This window comes from Periplaneta americana, chromosome 6 (assembly GCF_040183065.1).
Source record: "Periplaneta americana isolate PAMFEO1 chromosome 6, P.americana_PAMFEO1_priV1, whole genome shotgun sequence".
Lineage (NCBI taxonomy): Eukaryota > Metazoa > Arthropoda > Insecta > Blattodea > Blattidae > Periplaneta > Periplaneta americana.
In genome coordinates this window covers 138540699-138563285 of record NC_091122.1, presented here as the reverse complement: position 1 = coordinate 138563285, position 22587 = coordinate 138540699, and the positions used below count along the sequence as shown (strand labels likewise).

Here is a 22587-nt window from a genome sequence, read left to right as displayed (position 1 = left end):
TTTCAAACTATATGTTTTAATTATAGCTGTTAATTTTGTTGTTATTTTTATTTGTTGCTTTACTAGAGACGTAGATAAAGCCTGTTACAATAACATTTATTGATCACGTTTTATTTCCAATTCTGGTATTGCTTAACCTCATCCCACTTTGTTAACTACGTAAGCCTACACTACAAATACCGGTACACGTAAGTTACTCCATTAATTCATATTTCCATTATTATTATTGGTGTAAAGGAAAATGCAAATTATATTTATTGGTTTCATAGTTAATTATCGCTATAATCTTGAATGAGTGAAGCCATTATAGTAAATTTCAGTTCGTTTTGCACAAACAAAAATTATATTAACTTATTTCTTGCAGGTATCTTCGAGTTTATGGTGGAATTTAATATACTTCATTAAAATAATAATGGAAGGAAGGTGTTAATTTTTCCAAAAGAACACGACAACGAAAGTGTAACATATTTTGTCGTCTGCTAGGAGAGAGATCTGCGATGATGAGGCGATAGTAGCGATCCTAGTGGTGGGCAACTACCCATGTTTGCATTTTTACTACATATTGAGCTTCGCGACTGTATATAATAGACTGTGATTGGATCTGTTGTATAGAACTCGGGCCATATTTCGTTCCTCTTTTCGCTTCGGTCGTTCAGTAGTTCAGCGTAGGCCTTGGTAGATGGCAGTGGTAGCTGCAGGCGTATACAGTCACTGTAGAGGAGTACACAGTGACTGTAGAGGCGTAGGTCTTCTATGAAGAATGTCTGTCTGGCCAATAATGAGTTATAATTTAGTAACGCCTAAACGTTAGGCAACCTAAAGGTATAGTAGTAGAAAAAGTTGCCGCAACGGTAAGGCTAACTGTAATAACCGCAAAAGCAGGCGTTACTGCACAGAGTGTCTGACTGGTACACACAGTCCAAATGGCAGTGAGACACGTGGCAGGTATTTAACGGTTTTGCAGGAGGAATCAGGAGTAGGTATAACGTCAACTGACGTCACCTGTATGTTACAAATTTTAGTCTTCGTGTGATACTTTTATGTTAAACATGTGCAGTCAATCTGTTATGTTAATTATTTATTTTCTTTCGGCTTTCCAACGTTTCTTCTAGTCGCGTTTATCTTTGGATAGTGTTTTATTATAATTCCGATAATATATCTTAATAAGTGAATTATCTCCAATTCCTCAAATGTATTTAGTTTCATTCAGGATAAGTAACAAACATAATAAGAAGGTATCTTGAAAGAATAGAAAGCGCAGAGTTATAAAAAAAAACTTTTTTATTTATTTCAATATATGTTGAATATCACTCCCAGTTACACTATCATGATAGATTAAGAAAAACACTGGACCAAGAGTGTGACAGACCATTATGGTATAAGATAACGATTTTCAAGTTCTAAGGTCTCCTAATTTTTATCAGGAATGGGAGCAAAAAGGATGATAGGAAAGTGCACCAAATAGGCTGTTTCGCGCAACTGGAAGAGAGAAGAACGAGGGGAAGATCTAGGAATAGATGATGGGACTCGGTGCAGGATGACATTAGAAAGGTGGAATTAAAAGATGCACATTGTTGGTGAAAGATAGAGGAGAGTGGATGAGGACACTACAGGAGGCAAAGGCCAGCCTTGGGCTGTAGAGCAGTGCAAGAAGAAGGGAGCAGAAAGAAACATGCGGTTCAGCTTAAAAGAAGCGGACACTCTTTGTGAATGTCTGATACAAGCACCTCAGAAACTCCATGAAAAACGATTGCCTATCAGTGGCGTAGCATGAAATTTTGAGCAGGGGAAGCTAACTGAAATTGTCTTCCATGTACAGTAGTGGCAAAAAAAAACCGGATCGACCCTTGTAGCTGATTTCAGAGCGTTGTTCACTCAGAGCACGATAGACTGGTAACTAAGACTTTCGTAGTTCGAATCCTGCCTGGGAAGGGAACTTTTTTTTTGTTTCCTTATTCAAATTTATTCCCAATACTTTTCGATTGCAGCGATATTTTACTACTTAATTAACTTATTATTCCCAGAACATGAATTTTACTAGCAATCGAAAAGTATTGGGAATAAATTTGAATAAGGAAAAAAAAAAGTTTCCTTCCAGGCAGGATTCGAACCACGAAAGTCTTAGTGACCAGTCTATCGTGCTCTGGAGTGAACAAGGCTCTGAAATCAGCTACAAGGGTCGGTCCAGTTTTTTTTTTTTGCCACTACTGTACATATGAGAAAACGTATTGCAAAAATATAGTCTTAAAATAAATAGTAGTCAATGTCAGCAGTCCGAAGATTGGTTGGAACCTTGTAAGTAACACCGATAAGACATGGCCTCAAATAGTACGTAGTAAATTATGATTTCATGGTTTACACATATCTCTAAGAAATAGACACGTATACGTATAATTTAACATTAGCTTACTCCCTGTCATATATTTTAGAGAAAGCACAATATTAACGGTCAATAAATACAGTATTAGTAATTCATTACGTAAGTTTGAGTCTGTTTTGGTTGTGTCCTTCACTGATAGCAAGGGAGTCGGTCGTTTTTTAAATCACACTTTTGTTCGTAAGTCAGTCTTGAAAATGTAATTGTCTTAAACATTCAAGTAAATTTGTGTCAGAAACTATTATTTCACTCATTATTTATTATATCAGCCACGATGCACACTAACACTTCAACTAAACACAACTCACGAAAGGGATAACTCGGAAACTATGGCTTTTCAATGTTAAAGCTAGCTTCTTGCAACCAGGGTAGTTTTGTTAGAAAGAGATGGAAAATCTGCGGGGTGGGTTACACAGAAGAATGAGGGGATTGGAAGCTGGTGTGTGCAGGCTTCATGTTTACTGCTGCATCACAAATCATCCTAAGCTGCCGCATCACAATATTTAACGCGTAAATATAAATTGTATTAAAATTAATAAATAATTTTGTTCGTAAACTGCAGGTTTGTTATGAAATTATTATTAACTGGGGAAGCTGAGCTTTTTAGCTTACATTGACGCTACGCCACTGTTTCCTATCACGTTTAAATTCTTTGACAATTGAAAAGATACTTCTGGGTGAGCTTGCATCTGATGCAGCGTTTCTTGAGAAGATTGTAGATGTTTTTTCAGAGAAGAAAAGCGATTGGAATTGATAGGAAAGATTTTTTTAAGTATGTGCATTATGCATATTACTTATTTTCTGTTTTGAAAAAAAAAAACATGTTCAGAGTGAGTTATATACAAAATGCATAGCCTGTTCATTTCAAATATATACGTGTATGAACCGCCACTTCGTGATCAGCAAATTTAAAGCTGAGCTTTCTTCCCCCAAACGTCCTGATGTTCCCATTGCAAAAGTGTACACTAAGCCATTGTATAATATAGAATCCCTTTTTTACATGCCCGCAATTACCTTTTTTTTCGTTAAACTCATCTTTTCTGCTATTTTTACAATACCTGCTTTGCTTTCCCGTAATTAATTACTTAATTGATATATTTCCTGTAATTTGTGTTTTCACTGTGTGGCAATGCCGAGTTTCAATAAAATTTCTGCTAAAAGAAAAATGATTTCCAGTAACAGCTTCATATCCGATTATAGCACAGTTCTATATCCTGCCTGCCTAACACCTCCTATAATACTGTAGGGATGGACAAAAATAACCGGTTATTTTTTATACGGTTAACCGGTTAATTATCGGTTATTTTAGCTTACCGGTTTAACGTAATAACTGGTTATTTTCCTTAATAACCGGACGACCGTGTTTTTCTATCGAATCAAATGTATTTTATGTCTATCTCAAATTTAATGTCAGTCGAACATCGTTTACTTTTATTATTTCGTATTTTATGCAATCAATTTTGTATACAAATTGTCTCATAGGCCATTCCTAGATAGGTATGGGTTACTGCTTTACTTACTTCATCTGTCGATAGATGACAAAATGAAATGAGATTTCGATTTAATATCAATAATCTATAACTATCTTAATCGCTGACTCTCTCTGATTGACTTATAATATATTTGCGGGTATTGCGTTTCAAACGGCGAGAAATTTTGACGTCAATATTTATTGGTTATAGCAGAATAAATTGCCCGTCAAAATGTTTCTTACTGTAATCAAGATTAAGATTATTATTATTATTATTATTATTATTATTATTATTATTATTATTATTATTATTATTATTATAAAAATTATGCAATTTTGTTATTTTTTATTTATCTTACTATGACTCTAATGTGAGTGAAGTAATTAACTAAATTCAGTTTCATAACCTCTTATTATTTTTACTCAGGGAAGTCATTGATAATCTTCAACATCTAATGACGTTCTTTCAAATATCTTGTGGTTGGTTTACAGCAGGTTTACAGTTGATTGCTAATTGTTATTTGATTTCTATTGTATAATTATAACCTCTCAATTTGTTTTCCTGACTAATTCGCTGACTTTAAAATTCCAAATAATCAGTGGCGGCTCGTGAACTTGTGGATTGGAAGAGCTGCAGTAGATTTTGGTACATACAAATTTCACTTCTTGATACAATTACTAATAAGTATATTACAAAAATAAAAGCACTACATATCGAAAAACCAAAACGTCCTGACTTAGTTGGGAGATGTCTGTGGCATCATTTGCTAAAAAAAAAAAAAAAAACTTATACCATCGATTTCAGTCTGAATTTCAGATCGGCAGACACTCAACTTGCAATCTACCAGTTCATTCTGAATTGTCTTAGAATAACCTTTAAACAATGGCATGTTCCAAATGATTTTTGAGAGGCTCGTTTAGATTACTCACGAACTGTAGCAACCCACGAAACACACCAGGGTTCTCGAATCGTTTTATCATCATGTCCCCTAAGGGGAAGTTCATATTGGCCACAAAATTTGATACAATCAATTTTTTTTTAAATAATTTCACGATTTTTTCTCACTTCTTGATTATGTTTGAGAATGTTTGTTCTGTTCGTTTCACTTAATTGCACAGTAGTGTTAGTTTTGCGTAACATAGCCAATGAAACAACATTTTTCAGGTGAGACTGCTAAGATTCGTGTATTTTGCTTTTTAGGGGCAAATGTCCTAAATGTGTCACACCACTCCTAGTCCATGCAGCAACACCACTGAAGAGGAGGCCACAGTATAGAGGACATATGTTCTCTATACTGTGAGGAGGCAAGGAAAACAAAATACAGATTTTTTTTGTTCACATCCACGTAACCACAAATGCTTAACGTAAATTTCATTGTTATACTTCCTTACATATATATATATATATATATATATATATATATATATGCACTATTTCGGCTGGATGAAGCTTGAGTAAGATTTAAGTCGGGTAACGGACGGCCCCTTAATTTCACTTCATTACATCAATATTCTCCGCAAGGGAAAGTTGAGAAAAATAAAATTAATATTCTGTAATTCACACACACTCATGCTTGCAAATTTGGACTGTTTAAGTTACGGTATTAAGAAGTCACACCAAAGCAACACTCAGATATACTGATGGTCAACAATTTTCTAAAACTGGAAAAGAAGTCTCTTTCGTATTTTACGTGCTATATCAAAAGGATTCTACTCGTGCAATCATTTTGAGTTAAGGCAAATATTAGGTTCTGCTGGAGGCTGTATATATATATATATATATATATATATATATATATATATATATATATATATATATACGTAATAATAAGGCAAAAGAGAATATTAATTTCGTTATATTAACTCGATAAGATTCTACAACAATAAGTATGTTAAAATAAAATAAAAATGTTGTCATTAAGTTTCAATGGAATAGAGAATCCATTTGACGCACCTTAACAATAGTGGTATGGGAGGGGAGGAAAGATCCCTTGTGGCCTGACTCTGCAAGCCACTGCAGCGAAATATGGGTTTTAAACAGGGGCAGTTTCCCTCTGCTTCCCTTCACCTCTCTACCCCCTGACCGTCAAGACACACTCTCTTACGAGCTGTCCCACCCTGCAGATCCCAGGACGGCTTTGAATGCAGTGTCAATTCCAATACAGTCGACACGCAAAAAGATTATGCATAAGATAATAGTACATATTCCCGGCTAGATGAAATATAAAGCAATTTACCAATAAAAGCTGTAACAATTCTTCTACAAATTAAAATAAATATTATTTTTATTTTCCTGTCAAAGCAGGGAGTGCTGCAGCTCCGCAGCTCTTATGGAGGGCCGCCCCTGCTGAAATAATAATAACCTGAAAATAACCGGTTAACCAGTCATTTTTGATCGGTTAACCTTTTTCAGGTCAAATTAATTTAAAAATAACCGGTTATTTTTTAATAACCTCCTATTCCTATAATAATGCCACTCTTACTTCTAGCATTCAAGTATGAACAAACTTGAGTCAGCTACAAGATGTTTCAAGACAACTGATTCTTGATGATGTTACATAGGCCAGGAAGAATCATACCTTATTACGGCCATTCTCATTCAGTAAGTCATTGAATGAACATTGATCCTACTACAAGTGATGCAGAGCTAGTGGTGCGAAGCTGATAATGACTAGTAGCAGAGACTAAGGGAACCCAAGAGTTGGAACTTAAAACTGAGACGATTCTGTCCGACGCCGGGGTGGTATCCGGTGTGGCTTAGTGGATAAAGCATCAGCACGTAGAGCTGAAAACCCGAGTTCAAATCCCGGCGCCGGAGAGAATTTTTTTCCGTTCCATTACTCTTTCATCGTATGATGACGCAGAATATCTGCTTGGAAATATCATATGTACTTCGGTACATTAAATAATATATATGATATGCGTAAATCACTTATGATTTAAGACGGCGCTTATTCGTCGGATCCCGGCCAACTAGTCACTCATAACGAGTGCACCTCAGCACATGTGTGGACTTCAGTCCTTCGTTCATAGACATCTATGACGTAGTGCAGAGGGCGGCCACTAGAGGGAACCCAAGAGTTGGAACTTAAAACTGAGACGATTCTTTCTGACGCCGGGGTGGTATCCGGTTTGGCTTAGTGGATAAAGCATCAGCACGTAGAGCTGAAAACCCGGGTTCAAATCCCGGCGCCGGAGAGAATTTTTCTCTGTTCCATTACTCTTTCATCGTATGATGACGCAGAATATCTGCATGGAAATATCATATGTACTTCGGTACATTAAATAATATATACTAACAATTTTTCTCATGAATCAGGAAAGTTACCTCCACTGATAATATGGAAATTAAAAAGCCCTGCTATTTTAATAACATATCCACCATACATGTTATGGATGTTAAAATAGGGGATCAGAAAATACTCCTCCTGAACAACTTCAATATCTGCAGCTCAGAACATTAGTGGCCTTTCCTCCAAACAGCAACAGTGAGCTTCAGCCATTAGATGATCTAGGCATCATCCATGCGGTTAAATGCAAATGCAGAAAAATGCTTGTTAATAAAGCTGTCTATATTTATGATAAGGGTATGTATACAAAACAAATGACATCAGTTCTTGATGCAATGCTTTATGTGGCCTAAACATGGCTGAGTGTTACTCCTGCGACTATAGTTAAGTGTTTCCAAAAGGCATGAATTAAATTTGAGGAAGAACAGAAATATATAGGGCGGGGGGGAGGAGGAGGAGGAGGAAGAGGAGCAGCAGCAGCAACTCAACAACTAGTCTGTGATAGGAAAGTCCTCCTGATTTCAAGAGTAAGTTAAAACTTGTGTGATTACATACATGATACCAACTGTAGAAGACATATCCTTTCCAATTATATGTTAATCCCTGAATTAAACTAATCTTATTATTTTGTTTCTTTTGGTACATGCAAGGGCATGTATTCTTCAGGTATAATACTAATAGGCCTATTAAATAAATGTTTAGACCAATTCTTGTACAGTAGTGGCAAAAAAAAAACGGACTGACCCTTGTAGCTGATTTCAGAGCCGTGCTCACAGTGACAGCATGATAGACTGGTAACTAAGACTTTCGTGGTTCGAATCATGCCTGGGAAGGAAACTTTTTTTTTTTTTGTTTCTTATTCAATTTATTCCCAATACTTTTCGATTGCAGAGATATTTTACTACTTCATTAACTTATTATTCCCAGAACATGAATTTTACCGTCGGCCTGGTTGGCGAGCTGGTATAGCGCTGGCCTTCAATGGCCTATTTACTGGCATGTAAAAGAACTCCTGCGGGACAAAATTCCAGCACATCCGGCGACGCTGATATAACCTCTGCAGTTGCGAGCGTCGTTAAATAAAACATAACATTAACATTGAATTTTACCAGCTTATTTTCTAATGGCTTTCGAAATGGCTACGTCAGCAGTCGAAACTACAATTTCAATAGATTACTCGCTATCTTGTGAACGTGGGCGTGGGATGCGCAGTGGCTCATTTTGGGGACTTTGATTATTCCGTCAGTCCGTTTTTTTTTTCTTTTGGCTATTACTGTACATACACCACCTCATTCTAGTACCGAGGTCATGGAAAGCATGGGGCTCTACCTCCATGCCCCCCAAGTGCCTTCATGGCATGTTACGGGGATACCTTTACCTTTTTACTGTACATACACTTAAACTGACAATTGTTATTTAAGAAGCATTTATTTGAAAATATAAATAAAAGCCGCTCCATTGAGTAAAACATGACTTGTGCTTGAGTCCGCCACTGCACTCATCCTCATGTTCCCATCCACGTGTCCCAGTGCCTCAAGAGCCAGTTCTGAGCAGCTCCCTTGGACAGGCCTGGTATAGTCGAAGTGAATTAATATTTTTTGTTTTGTTTTTCTAATTCTTAGATTTCCTGCTATTTACATTTCCCCCTCCCTTTGGTATCCTCTAAAAGTGTAAAAATGTTATTGTAAAAACTGTAAGTTGCATTGTATTTGAAGTACCTCTTAAGTCTGCATACCTGTCCTTTGCCCATTCTGAGCAATGGTAGTTCATTGAGTTAAAAGTGATATTGTTTCTCATTTCCTTCGCTTTTCTATTAATCTGAATTCTGAGCAATGAAAGTTCACTCAACTGAAATGTTACCATTCCAGATTACCTTTACTTTGCTAATACAGGTGGTAGATTTTAATAAGCTTTACTTCTGAAAAAGTGACATGACAAACTTCTGAAGAGAAATATTTACCACCCTCTCATATCACCCAGATGCGACCATTTTCCACAACACAGCTGCACTAACTGCCTTGTTCCTCAGAAGATATGGGAGGCCGCCAAGTTGTGTGCCTGAAGACTATCTGAGGCAACAGACATTTATTTGGTACTGTCCTTGACAGAAAAATTAATAGATTTATAATACATCTAAGAGTAACAAGATTACCCGAAGTTGTAAGCTCTTGAATAATACTCGTCCAATCATTTCTATCTTTATTTTAAAGCAATAGGAATCCTGAAACAAACTGCCATTTCTATTCATATAAAACAGGCATGTCAAAAATCAGACACTGAAAGTGCAGTGTATGTGCGCGGAACGCCGGTCTGTGCAGATTGCATCATTCACGTGTTGCTCTTACCAGTTCTTAGCGGGAGGGATGTACAAGAATCTATTCTTCGCTTCTAGTGTTCAATTAAATTGACATTTGGACATTATAAACATACTTAGAGAAGGGAAAAACACAATTATTGTCAATGTCTATATTTGACAATAACTGTAACACAAGAAACAATAGACTTACTCAGTTACAATTCACAATGCAGTCGTTTGTAAAGAATCATTTATTTACATGATTTGTATACAGTATTTGAAGAGAATATAAATATTGTAGTAATTTCGAAACACCAAAAAACGAACACAATATTTCATTTTACGTAGTAGGTACTGATTATTTCAAAGTAATACTCTTTCATTGTTCCTCAAGCATTATTGGGACCATTGGTGCACAAATGCTAAGAAAGAAAATATTTTACTCCCAATTACATGCAATAGGACATTGTGAGACTTTTACACTGGAATCATTTCCTTGCTGTATATTAATATAAATTCACATTATTATTAATAAATTGGATAAATTAAGCTTGAATTTAAATTTATATATAGTTTATTTGGAAAACGTTGAGAGCAAGTATTAGCAAGTTGGGAGCATTATTGAATTGAGTTAAAAGAGTACTTCACAAGCTGTGAAGCGAGGACATTTTCTTTATGTCAGGTTTAAAGATTTATTAACGTAAGTGTATTAAGATAATATAGTAACGTGAGGTGGAAAATTCGCCATTATGTATTATTTTTCCAGAAAATTTTTCCGCCTTACAAATAATTGCTTTCTTCCTTCCCTTACAACCTCATGAGCCTCACATGTATTCCTCACTATATTCTCATCACTTATCAGCTTATCAAATAAAAGTTGTAAGTCGTCTAACCATTGATGGCTGTGTTAGTACAGACTCCAAAAAACATCATTTTCATGTTTGTCTTGCCGTGAGAGTACTAATTAAGAAATAAGAGCAGGCGAATATCATATTTTGAGAACTTTACTAATATGATTTAAATTCTCATATCACTATTAGGTCCACATGATATGATGAAAGCCTTTCATTTTAAAATAATTACTATTGGCTGAGGAAAACATCATAACAGTTATGTTATATGATTCGTGATTTCTCTTCTTTGTTATATCTGTGGACTCCTCACTTTATTTTCCATAACGCATTCACAATCACAGCTCAATGAGCACACCTGTACTGATCTGTGTTACTGAAACAAAAGCTGATCTGCTACTATAGATACTGAACAGCCCTGTCGCGTTCCTCTCCAAGCCGATTCACTCCCTCCAGGTAGGAGAATAGGAACTGCACGTTGCACAGAGACCAGTGCACAATGTGCGCGACTGCACAGTGTGCAGGGTTTTGACATGCCTGATATAAAATCAAACCAGTGCTGATTTTCAGGGAGAATGCTCTGGATGTACATATCCATGGTAAACTTTTTCAATGCTCAGAAAAAAAAAAAGTAGGCTATAATTAATGGATAGGCCTATATTTTAATACAGGGTCTGGCATTTGGTTCTGACGAGTTTTAACATGCTGTTGTAAAGGGACTGTAAGGTTTGAAAATTAAAAAATAACACAATATGGAGCTTGAATAATGCAATTTATTGGAATGTCTTCATTTTTTGAAAATTACACATTTCATATATCTTATGACCTGTTTATTCTTACATGAAAATTGTTCATGGCACTTTGCCATAAACCTGAGGTTTCGTTGATTTCTTGCACTTCAGTCTGTATCCTGTTCTTGAGATCCTGGATAGAGTGTGGTCTGGTTTGAAAAACTCTTGCTTTGAGGTGTCCCCACAAAAAGAAGTTAGGAACTGTTAGATATGGGGATCGAGCCGGCCAATTGATATTTCCAAACCGAGAAATTATGCGTCCTGGGAAGAAATTTCTTAACAATCGCAGTGTGGGCCATAGCCCCATCTTGTTGAAACCACATGTCATTCCTGTTTAGTGTGCCTCTAAATGTCTGTAACATCTGACAATATCGTTCACCATTCATTGTAACAGCTCTCTCATTTCCATCTTCGAAAAAATGGGGATCAATTATGACTGTAGCAGAAACAGAACACCATACAGTCACTTTTTCACAATGTAATGGGCGTTCATGCAGAGCCATAGGATTTGTGTGACTCCAGTATCGGAAATTTTGCTTGTTGACAAAGACATTTAAGTGAAAATATGCCCCGTCTGACAAACAAATTATTCAACACATTATCATTTTCTTGAAGAATGGCACCAAATTCTATTGCAAAATGATGTCGAGAGGCCCGATCTTGTGGTTTCAATTGCTGAGCAACTTGAATCTTGTAGGGATTAAATTTTAGATTCTTGTGCAATATCTGCCAAACTGTCCTGTCAGATATCCGCAAGGCCGCAGCATGTCGCACTGCAGATCTTGACAGACTTCGTTGCACAGCCAATCTCACTCTTTGGATATTTTCTGGAGTAGGAACATAACGCCCACTACCATGAAAAGTAGGTTGTAAAGTGCTTCTGGCATTAAACATGTTAAACCAACTCACTATTGTGTTCCTCGAAGGAATCCTACCGTGTCTCTGAACATTGAACTCACGGCGAAATTGACGTTAAGCAAAGGAATATTTCATTGGAATTTCTCTTGACCGTGGAAATAGAAAGGGGTATAAAGACTGTATAGATTCAAACTCATAGTATGAAGTTTCAGCCAGGGAATGGAAAATATACTTTTGAATAATGAGGTCAGTAACATTTCTATGTGAAAAGGAGTACTGGATCTTTCTTGCTCGCAAGACAAACCTACAGCAACATTTGGTGAGCAGGAAATAAATTTATGCTAAAAAATTCGGGAATTCTTTAGAAGAAAACAATGTTCAGCATCTCTACTACCCCTGCTAAACACAATTAACAGCATTCCAATATCCACTAAGGAATGATTGTGATATGGGATTTTCACAAATGACCCTGGTGTTAACCCCATTAAGAGCTTCACCACACTTGAAGATGTTGCCAACTTGATATTCATCAAACTGGTTCATCTTCGCAATTATTCAAGCCAACTGCATAAGTGGAGAGTGGTTCCTTACAGGGAGACACCTCGCTGCATATAGCAAAAGCAAGAAGTAGAAGTGTGAGAAACATGCCAGTGATGTTCTAATGCCAAATTGGAAGATGCTATAAAAAGCCAGTTTCTTCTGCTAGGTATTTTGCTAATATTAATTCTTAATACATTACAATTATTACCCTGTATTTGCTTCACAGACAAGGTATGCATTAATTATGTTTTAAACCTTTTTATGGTAAATCCTTTCTTACGATTATGCTTTGTTAATGTTAACCACGTGTCCCATAGAGAATACCACTTAATTTTTTTTAGAAAATCAGCAATGATTCAAACTATTTCCGAATGTGTTTGGTAATGTACTCCCTGATGTAAACCAAACTACTGCATGTTCAGTTCAAAGTGTGTCATGGATCGCTGTATGCTGTCATATGGCTAGCCAATGAGCCTAGAGAATTCAATCTTCCTACACTTCCGCAGAGGCGTATTACCTATGTGCCAGAGAAGTTGCCTAGCAAGTACGGCATTCATTCTGAAGAGTACGTACCGATATGTAGTGGCAGGAATGTGAACTGTTTGGAAACACGTACTTAGGTGAGTTTTTTCTTACTGTCGGGATATGTGGAGAGGGTTAAGGCAATTACTTACGTATTTGTTGACTTAACTTCGACGGTCAACATGGACATGGAGCATTTGATTTGTGTTGTGGAATGTTGCCGTACGCAACCGATGATAACAAATAGTACGACATGCCCGCGCAAAATACAGTTCGAAAGAGGTTATGGTAGCACACAGGCCGTACAGGCCGCCATCTGTTGCTACGACGTTCAAGTTATACCATACACGTTCTCAAGTTCAGATTGAATGCCTTGAATAATAGGCAACTTCTCTGACATAAAAGCTGAAACTCGCTTCAAATCGCACAACACTCACAACAGTGACGTCCAACACACTTTGAAATGAACACCCAATACATAGTGGTTCTCGATGTGATGTGAGAAGTTGTCAAGTTAGCCTTTAATGCTTCTAGAAAGGATATGGATACCAGTACCATATACTAAGGAATTCATTACCTGAAATCAGTGGTTTCAGTGAGGAAAGGATGTCACAGCTAATGACCTTATGCAAAAAGTAAACGACTTAGAGCTAAGAATGAAATATCCCATGGTGAGAGAATTTAAGTATATGGAACATACTCCTGACCGGGTTATAAAGATTCCAAACTTAGTCACTGGAATATAAGTATTCAGGTGTTTCTATTTAAGAAATGGTTTTATTACATACACACCTGCAACTTCACACACATACAAACATACATTTTTCCTGCGTTAATATACTTACACAAATATAATCCTGTCTCCATAATTTTTCTTAATTTTCTAATTAATTAGCTATCATAAAATAGAGCTTAATTACTCCAAACACAGCAACCATACAAAAATGTCAATGAACTATATGGATACTGTATTCCCATTCAAAAAACCTTACTATATCCTTGAATTAAATGCGCAATGACTAGATTCCATTTTATCCACATTTATGGATTTTGGCATTGAATGCTAGATCTGGACATTTAAGTTCTTAAAATGTACCATTAAAATAATTATCACAGCAGGTAACTTGCAGTATACCGACAGCTTGAAAGGAAGCTCAGTGTTTGGAGTACTGTCAACTTCTGTCATGTGTAACCAATACCTGAGAGTATTGTATAAAAATGTTTGTTTACAATAAAGCAATTATCAAAATATGTTTCACTCACTGGGGAGAGAATCAAATTAGTTGTATGACATTCGTAAAGCAATTACTACCCAGAAATTTAATTGCATGTCAGAAATGTTGGCTCAAAATCAAACAAAAATTAAATGAAGTAATATTTCAGATAAAAGGAATTAGAAAAAATATCATATGAAGTCTAGTAGGGAATTATATGATATAAAACTGAATTTAAATCTCAGAATAAAAAAAATTTAAGATAAAATCCTGTGGACGGACACCATATATAGCTAATATTTTGTCGTAAATTATCTCTTGTTATTTAGTGCCATAAATAATTTAGTTTCCAATATCATAATACAATCATAATATATTTTGGTAATGTAATGTTAATGTAAATAATAAGGCGTTCAGAAGCCAAGTAACTTCACATTTTTTGTGTGATTGAGTTGCGTAGTTCCATGCATAACGACAAAATTTATCAAAAGATTAACAACCTAAGCTTATAGATCACAGTACCGGTACTCGTTCTGTCTAGATTACAGTACAAAAACCTTCTGAGACTTTCAATTTTCATTTCTGTTTTCTTAGTTTTAATCTTAGTACAGTTTGGCTCCTGAATTCCTCAATTAATAACACAAGAGTACTAAATATGTCTTCATAAAAACATAAGAATATACATGGGAATTTACCCAACAAAGCTTCTTGAAATTATCAGTGTTACGAAATTAATAATTATGACTTAACTGAGGTGTATAGTACAACAAAGTCAGTTCTGTTCAGTGTGGTGATTTAATTCAGCCCAACTATAAATTTGCTCCAGTCTTGAAGAATAGCTCTTCGTAATGAATTCAGTTTCCCCTTTTTCCTTATCTTCCCTGATTGAGCCACTATATAGCTCTGAAATGTTGAATGTCCCTACATCTACGGTGTAAAGCCACCAGCGTAGCTCAGTCGGCTAAGGCGCTTGGCTGCCGATCCAGAGTTGCGCTCAGGTGCGGGTTCGATTCCCGCTTGGGCCAATTACCTGGTTGGATTTTTTCCGAGGTTTTCCCCAACCGTAAGACAAATTTCAAGCAATCTATAGCGAATCCTTGGCCTCATCTCGCCAAATATCATCTCGCTATCATCAATTTCATGGATCCTAAATCTCATAGTTGATACAATGTCGTTAAATAACCAAATAAAACAAAAAAAAATTACAGTGTGAATCCCCAAAAATATCACACCATGGTGAACACTAGTGTTATGCAATATTCGAACATGAGAAAGGCAACCAAGACATTACAAATTTCGTCTTATTTCATATGAAGAACTAATCACATGTTAAAATCCTTAAGCAGTTAAAACATGAAGGGATGGGGGTGGAAGACAGCAAATATTTTTATAACGAGGTGGAGCAAACACGACAGGCCTCCTCCTGCAGATCGAACATCAGCAAATCTCGAACTTCGGCATACTTGGCAAACTTGAACCGAACATAGTGCATATAATCCACGATGCTAGTGAACACCATGAAAGTCTTAAATCAATCTTGAGAAATCTTGTATTTATCACCATCATGATTATCAATATTGAAATTAAGAACTGTATGTAAAGGGATACTGAAAAAAAAAAAAAAAAAGTATTTTTTTCAAATAACACAGAGGACATAGAGCTCATAGCAGCATGAAAACCAGATCGAAAAATACGAAGCATTTTTTCAAGTTATGAAGTTGATGTCCAATGTGATGACATCACTCTGTATTACTCACCAAATACAACTGCAAATTATGTGTGTATTCAATGCCTACCCACTTCACTTTCATGATTCGGGTAATTTCAGAATTATTGAAATTATTGAATTACACTTTTCTACAAAGTTTTTTTTTTTTTTTTCGTCAATACCAGTTTAAGTTTGTCTCATAAATTCTATTGCAGTATGAGAACTATGATATTCATAATTTTTTTTCCAGATTTAGAACGTTGTTGCTCTGAACACCTCAATTGGATAGGGTTATGCAATAAGAGAACAACTAACAAAAAAAAAACAGTTTATTGACCATTGAAGTAAATCTGGTCATTTATTTACTAAAAGTTTATGAAACAAGTATTGTAATATTCATACTATCACGTAAAATAGCACAAATAATAATAAAAAGGCTAATCGATTTTTAATAACAGACCATCAGTTGATTTAAAATTGCAAAGAAAAATTAAAAAAAAAATATATATATATATATATATTTTATGCAATAAATAAATGTTGCTTATAAATGGTAGCAGAATGCAGATATCTAGTGAAATAATCCAGTTTTTTCTCAAATTCTCGGTTGGTCTATTGTTGCATAACTCCGTCCAATTCATCTGTAATATTAAATTAGTTTTTTCCCTTCATAATTACATTATTATTTTCTAGGTTACGTGGTAGAGATGGGATAATCGATTGATTTTTTGATCGAAGTAAAACTCATTCGATTATTTTCATAAATGAAAAATAATCAAACATAATAATCGGTTGCTCTACTGATAAAACTATGCAATTATTATTTTCGTTCATTTGTTTGTTTATTTATAGAGCTCCTTAACAATCTTTCGAACGAGTTCTGAAGCACATTGGAACAGAGAACTGGGAGTTCAGTATTGATTCAGAATCAGTTCTAGTCTTGTTGGAACACACACTGGGCTACTGCGCATGAGCAGGCAGTTCAGAATCGAATAATCGATTATTCCATCACTAATAACATGGTCTAACCACAGGCATCTACAGCGTGAGTATAAATGATATCCCGGATTACGAAAATTATTTGTGGACAAACAATTGAATGCAGAACATTTTTAAATATACAAGTGTATGGAGAAACTCTCCAAGTTTTTAAACATACCTTATAGGTGCTCGATATGGGCTCCACGGACATCAAGCCGGTAGTCCAATTCGTCCCACACACAGCTAAGTGTATCCATATCGATTACAGCAATGGCGTTGATGATGCGGGCGCATAGCTCTGGCAGATTTTCCGGTAATGGAGGTACAAAAACAGAGTCTTTAACATACCCCCACAGGTAGAAGTCACACGGTGTTAAGTCAGGGGAACGTGGAGGCTAGGACAAGATCTGTATGTCGTCTCTCCCCACGCGATCAATCCATTTGTTTGGCAATTGGTCGTTTAGAAATGTCCGGACTTCGTTATGGAAGTGAGGTGGAGCGCCATTTTGTTGATACAAGAATGTCCTGACACGGTGGGTTCGAGAAAAAAGAAGGGGCCGTACACCTTGGAGTTGAAAAGTCCACAGAAGACATTAAGTTTCGGGGAATTACGAATGTGCTCCACATAAGCCCGACCAGAAGATTTTCTTTTATACAGGCATCTGTGGTCACTAATTGATTGTACCATCGTCTAATGGTCTTGGCGTCTCGTGGATCATTATCAAATCTCGCTCGAAAATGTCACTGCACAGTTATGACGGATTTTGTGGAATTAAATTCCAATGCTACAAATGCACGCTCAGCACCAGTCGCCATTTCCATAAACTCAAGTCCTCTACCGGTAGGAGATGGAACTACGCCGCGCGGATAATTTGAAATAAAACTTTGAGATATATTCTATTTGGTAATATCAGTACCATTGCTATATTATTCACAGTTTGTCTATAAAAAAAACCATTTATACTCATGCTGTATTTAGAACACTTTTGTGCAAGAGGTGAATTATGAAAAATAACAGTAATAATAATCTTTCAATATAACACACTAGTACTGAAAACTGAAGACAATTTGGAACAGATGCATTATAGTACCACCAGTTATATATCACCTAAAAAAAGGTCAACGGAAGTAATAGCAGTACTCTATTTGTATTTTAATTTTGGTCCAGGGGAATACTCGTCTTTTACGACATTAGTAGTAATACGATTATGTTCCACGAACAGAAAAAAAATATAAATAAAATGTATTTCCAGATAAGAATGAATCAATATTATCAAATAGGCTGGCGGTACCTATAACGCATCTAAGTCGACAAATTTTTTGTTTGGTCCACTAGAATACAATGAGAAAATATTATAAAATGCCAAACAAAAACATATACCAATTCGATGATACAGCATAAAACACTGGGAATAATCACAGCTCTTCGAGCTCCTCAGCTCTACAGAATTGGACTTATACAGCTAAAACTCTTAAAAAGTAAATCTATGATGATGTACTCATAAAGATCAAGTTCAATTACTATTAAACTAATAGCAGAGTATACGTATCCATATAGTATAGAAGCTTAAGTACGTTTCATGCCAGCTGCAGAGAACTGCAAACACATACTGCTGACAATCCAGGCAGTCCCGAAGTTACACTAGCACTCTTCTCATTCTCTGCAATGTTGTAGACAAATTGTTAAATTCACAGGCTATAGAATTTTCATTTGTATTACGATATTTCTGGGGTCAGAGTTATGAAGGGAAGTTAATGTGCTGCAGTAAACAGTAGCAATGGTAAGGGAAGAAATCCAGGGCTATGTTTTCTTTCGTACGATCGCGAAAGGTGAGATGCCAATTGCCATGCTTTAACACAAGTTTCAAAGTGCAAAATGAATTGCTTTTAGTGACAATAATCTGTTACAGACTAGATGCCTATATTGTGACTATGTTTATCAGATTTGTTTTGAAAAGTTCTATGTGTGCACATGCGAGATAAATGCAGAAATCTGTAACTGAAAGCGTATGTGAGACAGAGAAGCACATCTACTGCCAAGAGAAAAATGTTTTTTTTTTTTTTTTATCCAATGCCACCAGGTTGTCTTTTCGACATTTCTGGTCTTCTCTCCTGGCTGTGGCTTAATTGTAACCCACTTCTGAGGTTGGGGCGCCTATGTATAAGTACCAGTACCAGTACCAGTCTCTCACGCTGTAGCCTAAGGCATCCTGCCTCGGACTCGCTTTATGGTATGCATGCTGGTTCCAGTCCTCATGGGGAAAGAAATTTTCTCATGAAATTTCGGCTAGTGTATGGGACTGGTGCCCATCCAGCAACATGATGCACTTGGGGAGCTACGATAGGTAGCGAAAATCCGATTTTGAAAACCAGCTGTAACGGCTGGGGGGATCATCGTACTAACCACATGATACCTCCATCCTGCTTGGATGATCACCCACCTCTGCTTCAGCATGTGGACGTGAGGCCAGCAGCCGGCTGGTTGGTCTTGGCCCTTCATGGGCTGTAGCGCCATGGATTTACTTTACTTTACCAGTACCAGTAATGTTAAATTCCATTTATGTTACAGACCTTTCCAAGCCTATTTGGGGAGAGGGGAAAAAAACTGAAGATGGGATTAGAAATCATAATTCACACAAATGAAGCTGGATTTCAGCTACTGAATAACCTCAGATGTAGAATCTGTAGGTCATTGCTACCTCGAATGAAGAAGATAATTCTCAAAACATTTCTTAAGAGTCCACCAATTTTGAATAGTGGTCAGTGTGTCTGACTGTGACACTAACAGGCCCGGGATCGAATCCTGGTTGGGACAGTTGCCTGACTGGGATTTTTCCAAGGTTTTCCCCTCAACCCACTACTTCCATATTCATATGTCATCCTATCATACGGGGCTAATCTGATCTAATGGGTATATCAAACTCAGAACAGGATTCATTTATTATAGAGGAGCAAATGGATATATATCAATATCCGTAGCATTAATAAAAAAGAAAAAGAGGGAGTCCATTGCTAATCGAGAACTAAGGTCAATAGATAAGGAAGAAGGTGAAATATATACAATTCAAGCATCTTGATTGTTAAAGCAGTATGTTTTGCCGAGTACTGTAAGTGAATTACACTGTGTTTAGTTTTTAAGATACTCATATTTAATGTATTTAGACTAAAATAAAACAATGACAGTACAATATTTCCTTCGTTAATTTTTAAACACCCACTTAAAACAAAAGCTTGTGTTATCACATGACACTGACATACATAATATCTAGATAGATATCCTAGTAACATCAAGCTTACTCATTGTAAAATTAATACAAGTGTTGTTAAAATTTTAACGAAGCTACATTGGAACTTCATTAGCACGTACTTGTCTATGATGTGTGCCTAGTGTAACTTCAACACCACTGCGAGTGCTAGCTGCAACCCACTGGCATAACGCTATAGGAACATCACGAATGAGCTTCCATACTTCATGAATACATATACTGTGCTAATAGAGACGCCCTAAAAAAATAATAATTAAATAAGAGAATATTGGGAAGCATAACTGCTTCAGAAGTAAGCAGAAAAGAAAATGTTAAAAGAAAATGACAAGTGAAACAAAGTATTAAAAATGTACAATTAAAATACATAATAAGAGAAGTATCACTACCACAGAAAACTCTTGATAAAGTTAACTGATACAAGAATAATACAAGCAACTGCCCATATTACTACAAATATTACCCAACCTTTACCTTTGAATGGTGATTCAAAATCATTTTTAACACCCATTCCTATCACTTCTAAAGTTCTCTTCCTAGCATTTAGCACCAGAAATGCGGGTATAAGGTACTGTATTCCAGCACCAGCATATGATCCAGTCACACCCACAAGAATTTCAAGATTTTTAGTGGCCATAGCAACTAGGACAGGAGGGATCACAGCCATGAGTGGGAAGAACACTTTACGAAAACACCAACGATAATGGCGTCCTTCAGTGAGGAATAAGGATTTCAGATTGTTACGTAACGTGATAGCCACTATGGGGAAGCTCGTACTAAGAGTGAACACGGGAAAAAGTGCCAAGAAGTATCTTGGAACTATAAATGCTTTGTTTCCTTGCCAACGCTGGCTGAAGTCCAGAGTGTATAAATCACTGACTTGTGCAAATGCAAATACACCAGTTAGTGAAAGTAGTAGGTAGAACATAGCAATGAGAAGATAGTCGAGGGCAAGCGAGCTGAATAGGCGAGATTTATCTGCAATGGGTGACACCAAGGCTGGAAGGGAGTGGTGGCACATGAATGAGTACACACATGCACCAAACAATTCTGGAACACCCATTACATCAGCAGCTTGAGGGTGACCCTTCGGTCCATCCACAATCAGGTCTCTGATGGCTGTTATTATCATTATGGCGAAAGCTAGATATAAGAAAGAAAAACAATATAATGATAATCACTATAACTATAATTTATTTATTTAGTAGATTTATTTCTACTGGCAGAGTTAAGGCCATAAAGCCTTCTCTTCCACTCAACAAGTATAAGAACGATAGAAAATATAAAAATTACAGAAATACAGGAACAATATAATAATAATAATAATAATAATAATAATAATAATAATAATAATAATAATAATAATAATAACGATAATAATAATAACTTAATAATAATAATAATAATAATAATAATAATAATAATAATAATAATAATAATAATAATAATAATAATAATAATAGCAAAATGAAAACAAGTTTAGTTACATGTAAGTTCTAAGAATCAAACAATTACAGCAATGTGAATCGAAGTAATTGAAGAGTCCACTGCAAGAATGATGGATGTCACTTTCTTGTCGAAAATGAACCAAGACTGTCAATGCATAGCTTAAGACATATAGAATGTACATACAGAGTTATATGGCATTAACACTGATAGTCATTGTCCAGTAATGATAGGAAAATCACAGTTAAGCTTTGAGCACTAAGCATTTCAAACTTTCAATTGCTTCTCCTGCAAAATGTATTCCAAATGACATCCATCATTCTTGCAGTGGACTCTAATTGTTAAAATAATAAAGAAAATTCACATATAAAAAATAAAAATCATATATTATAAAAAATTATATTTTAGAAAAGCTCCCAGTCTAAGCAGTCTATTTGACAAGTGGGTTTTGAAATTAGAAATGTCTGACAGACCCTTAAGGTATGAGGTAAGGAATTCCAATGACGAGAAATTGAAACAGTGAATTATGAAGAGTATCGGGAAGTGTTATGATTAGGTATTAGAGATTGGAATTTTTTGTTGAGTTCAAAGTGCAAAATGTGAGATTTTCAAAATACACAGCTTTAATAGCACGATAAATACCAAAGTTTTCAAAATATATTTCAGAAAAAAAATTAATATTTTGTATTGACAAACAATCGCATTTATTAGACAAAGCATTATTGTATGATGAAAAGAAGCATTCATAGTCTACATTTGCACATGGTATCAATATAATTCGAAGCACAGATTGTGCAAAATCAGGATACTTTACGGTCATTCCCTGCAGCACAGGAATAATGTCCAATTCTTCACCAGAGCTAAACTTGTTTTTCACCACTCTCTGCAATTCACTGTAGCCTGTTATCACTGCAGTGTCACACAGATCCGAGCAGAATTCGACACATGACTGTACTTTCGTCTGTGCAATAAAACCCAT

General features: G+C 35.9%; 1 protein-coding gene across 1 annotated transcript in view; it reads right to left on the bottom strand.

The window, feature by feature from the left end:
* Window positions 1-11038: 11038 nt before the first annotated feature.
* LOC138701795 (transmembrane protein 104 homolog) overlaps window positions 11039-22587 on the bottom strand; it is a 40550-nt gene continuing 29001 nt past the window's right edge. The window contains exon 9 of the mRNA XM_069829057.1: window positions 11039-21305. Coding sequence (XP_069685158.1) covers window positions 20548-21305 — 758 coding nt within the window. The 3' untranslated portion in view covers window positions 11039-20547. The remainder of the gene's footprint in view (window positions 21306-22587) is intronic.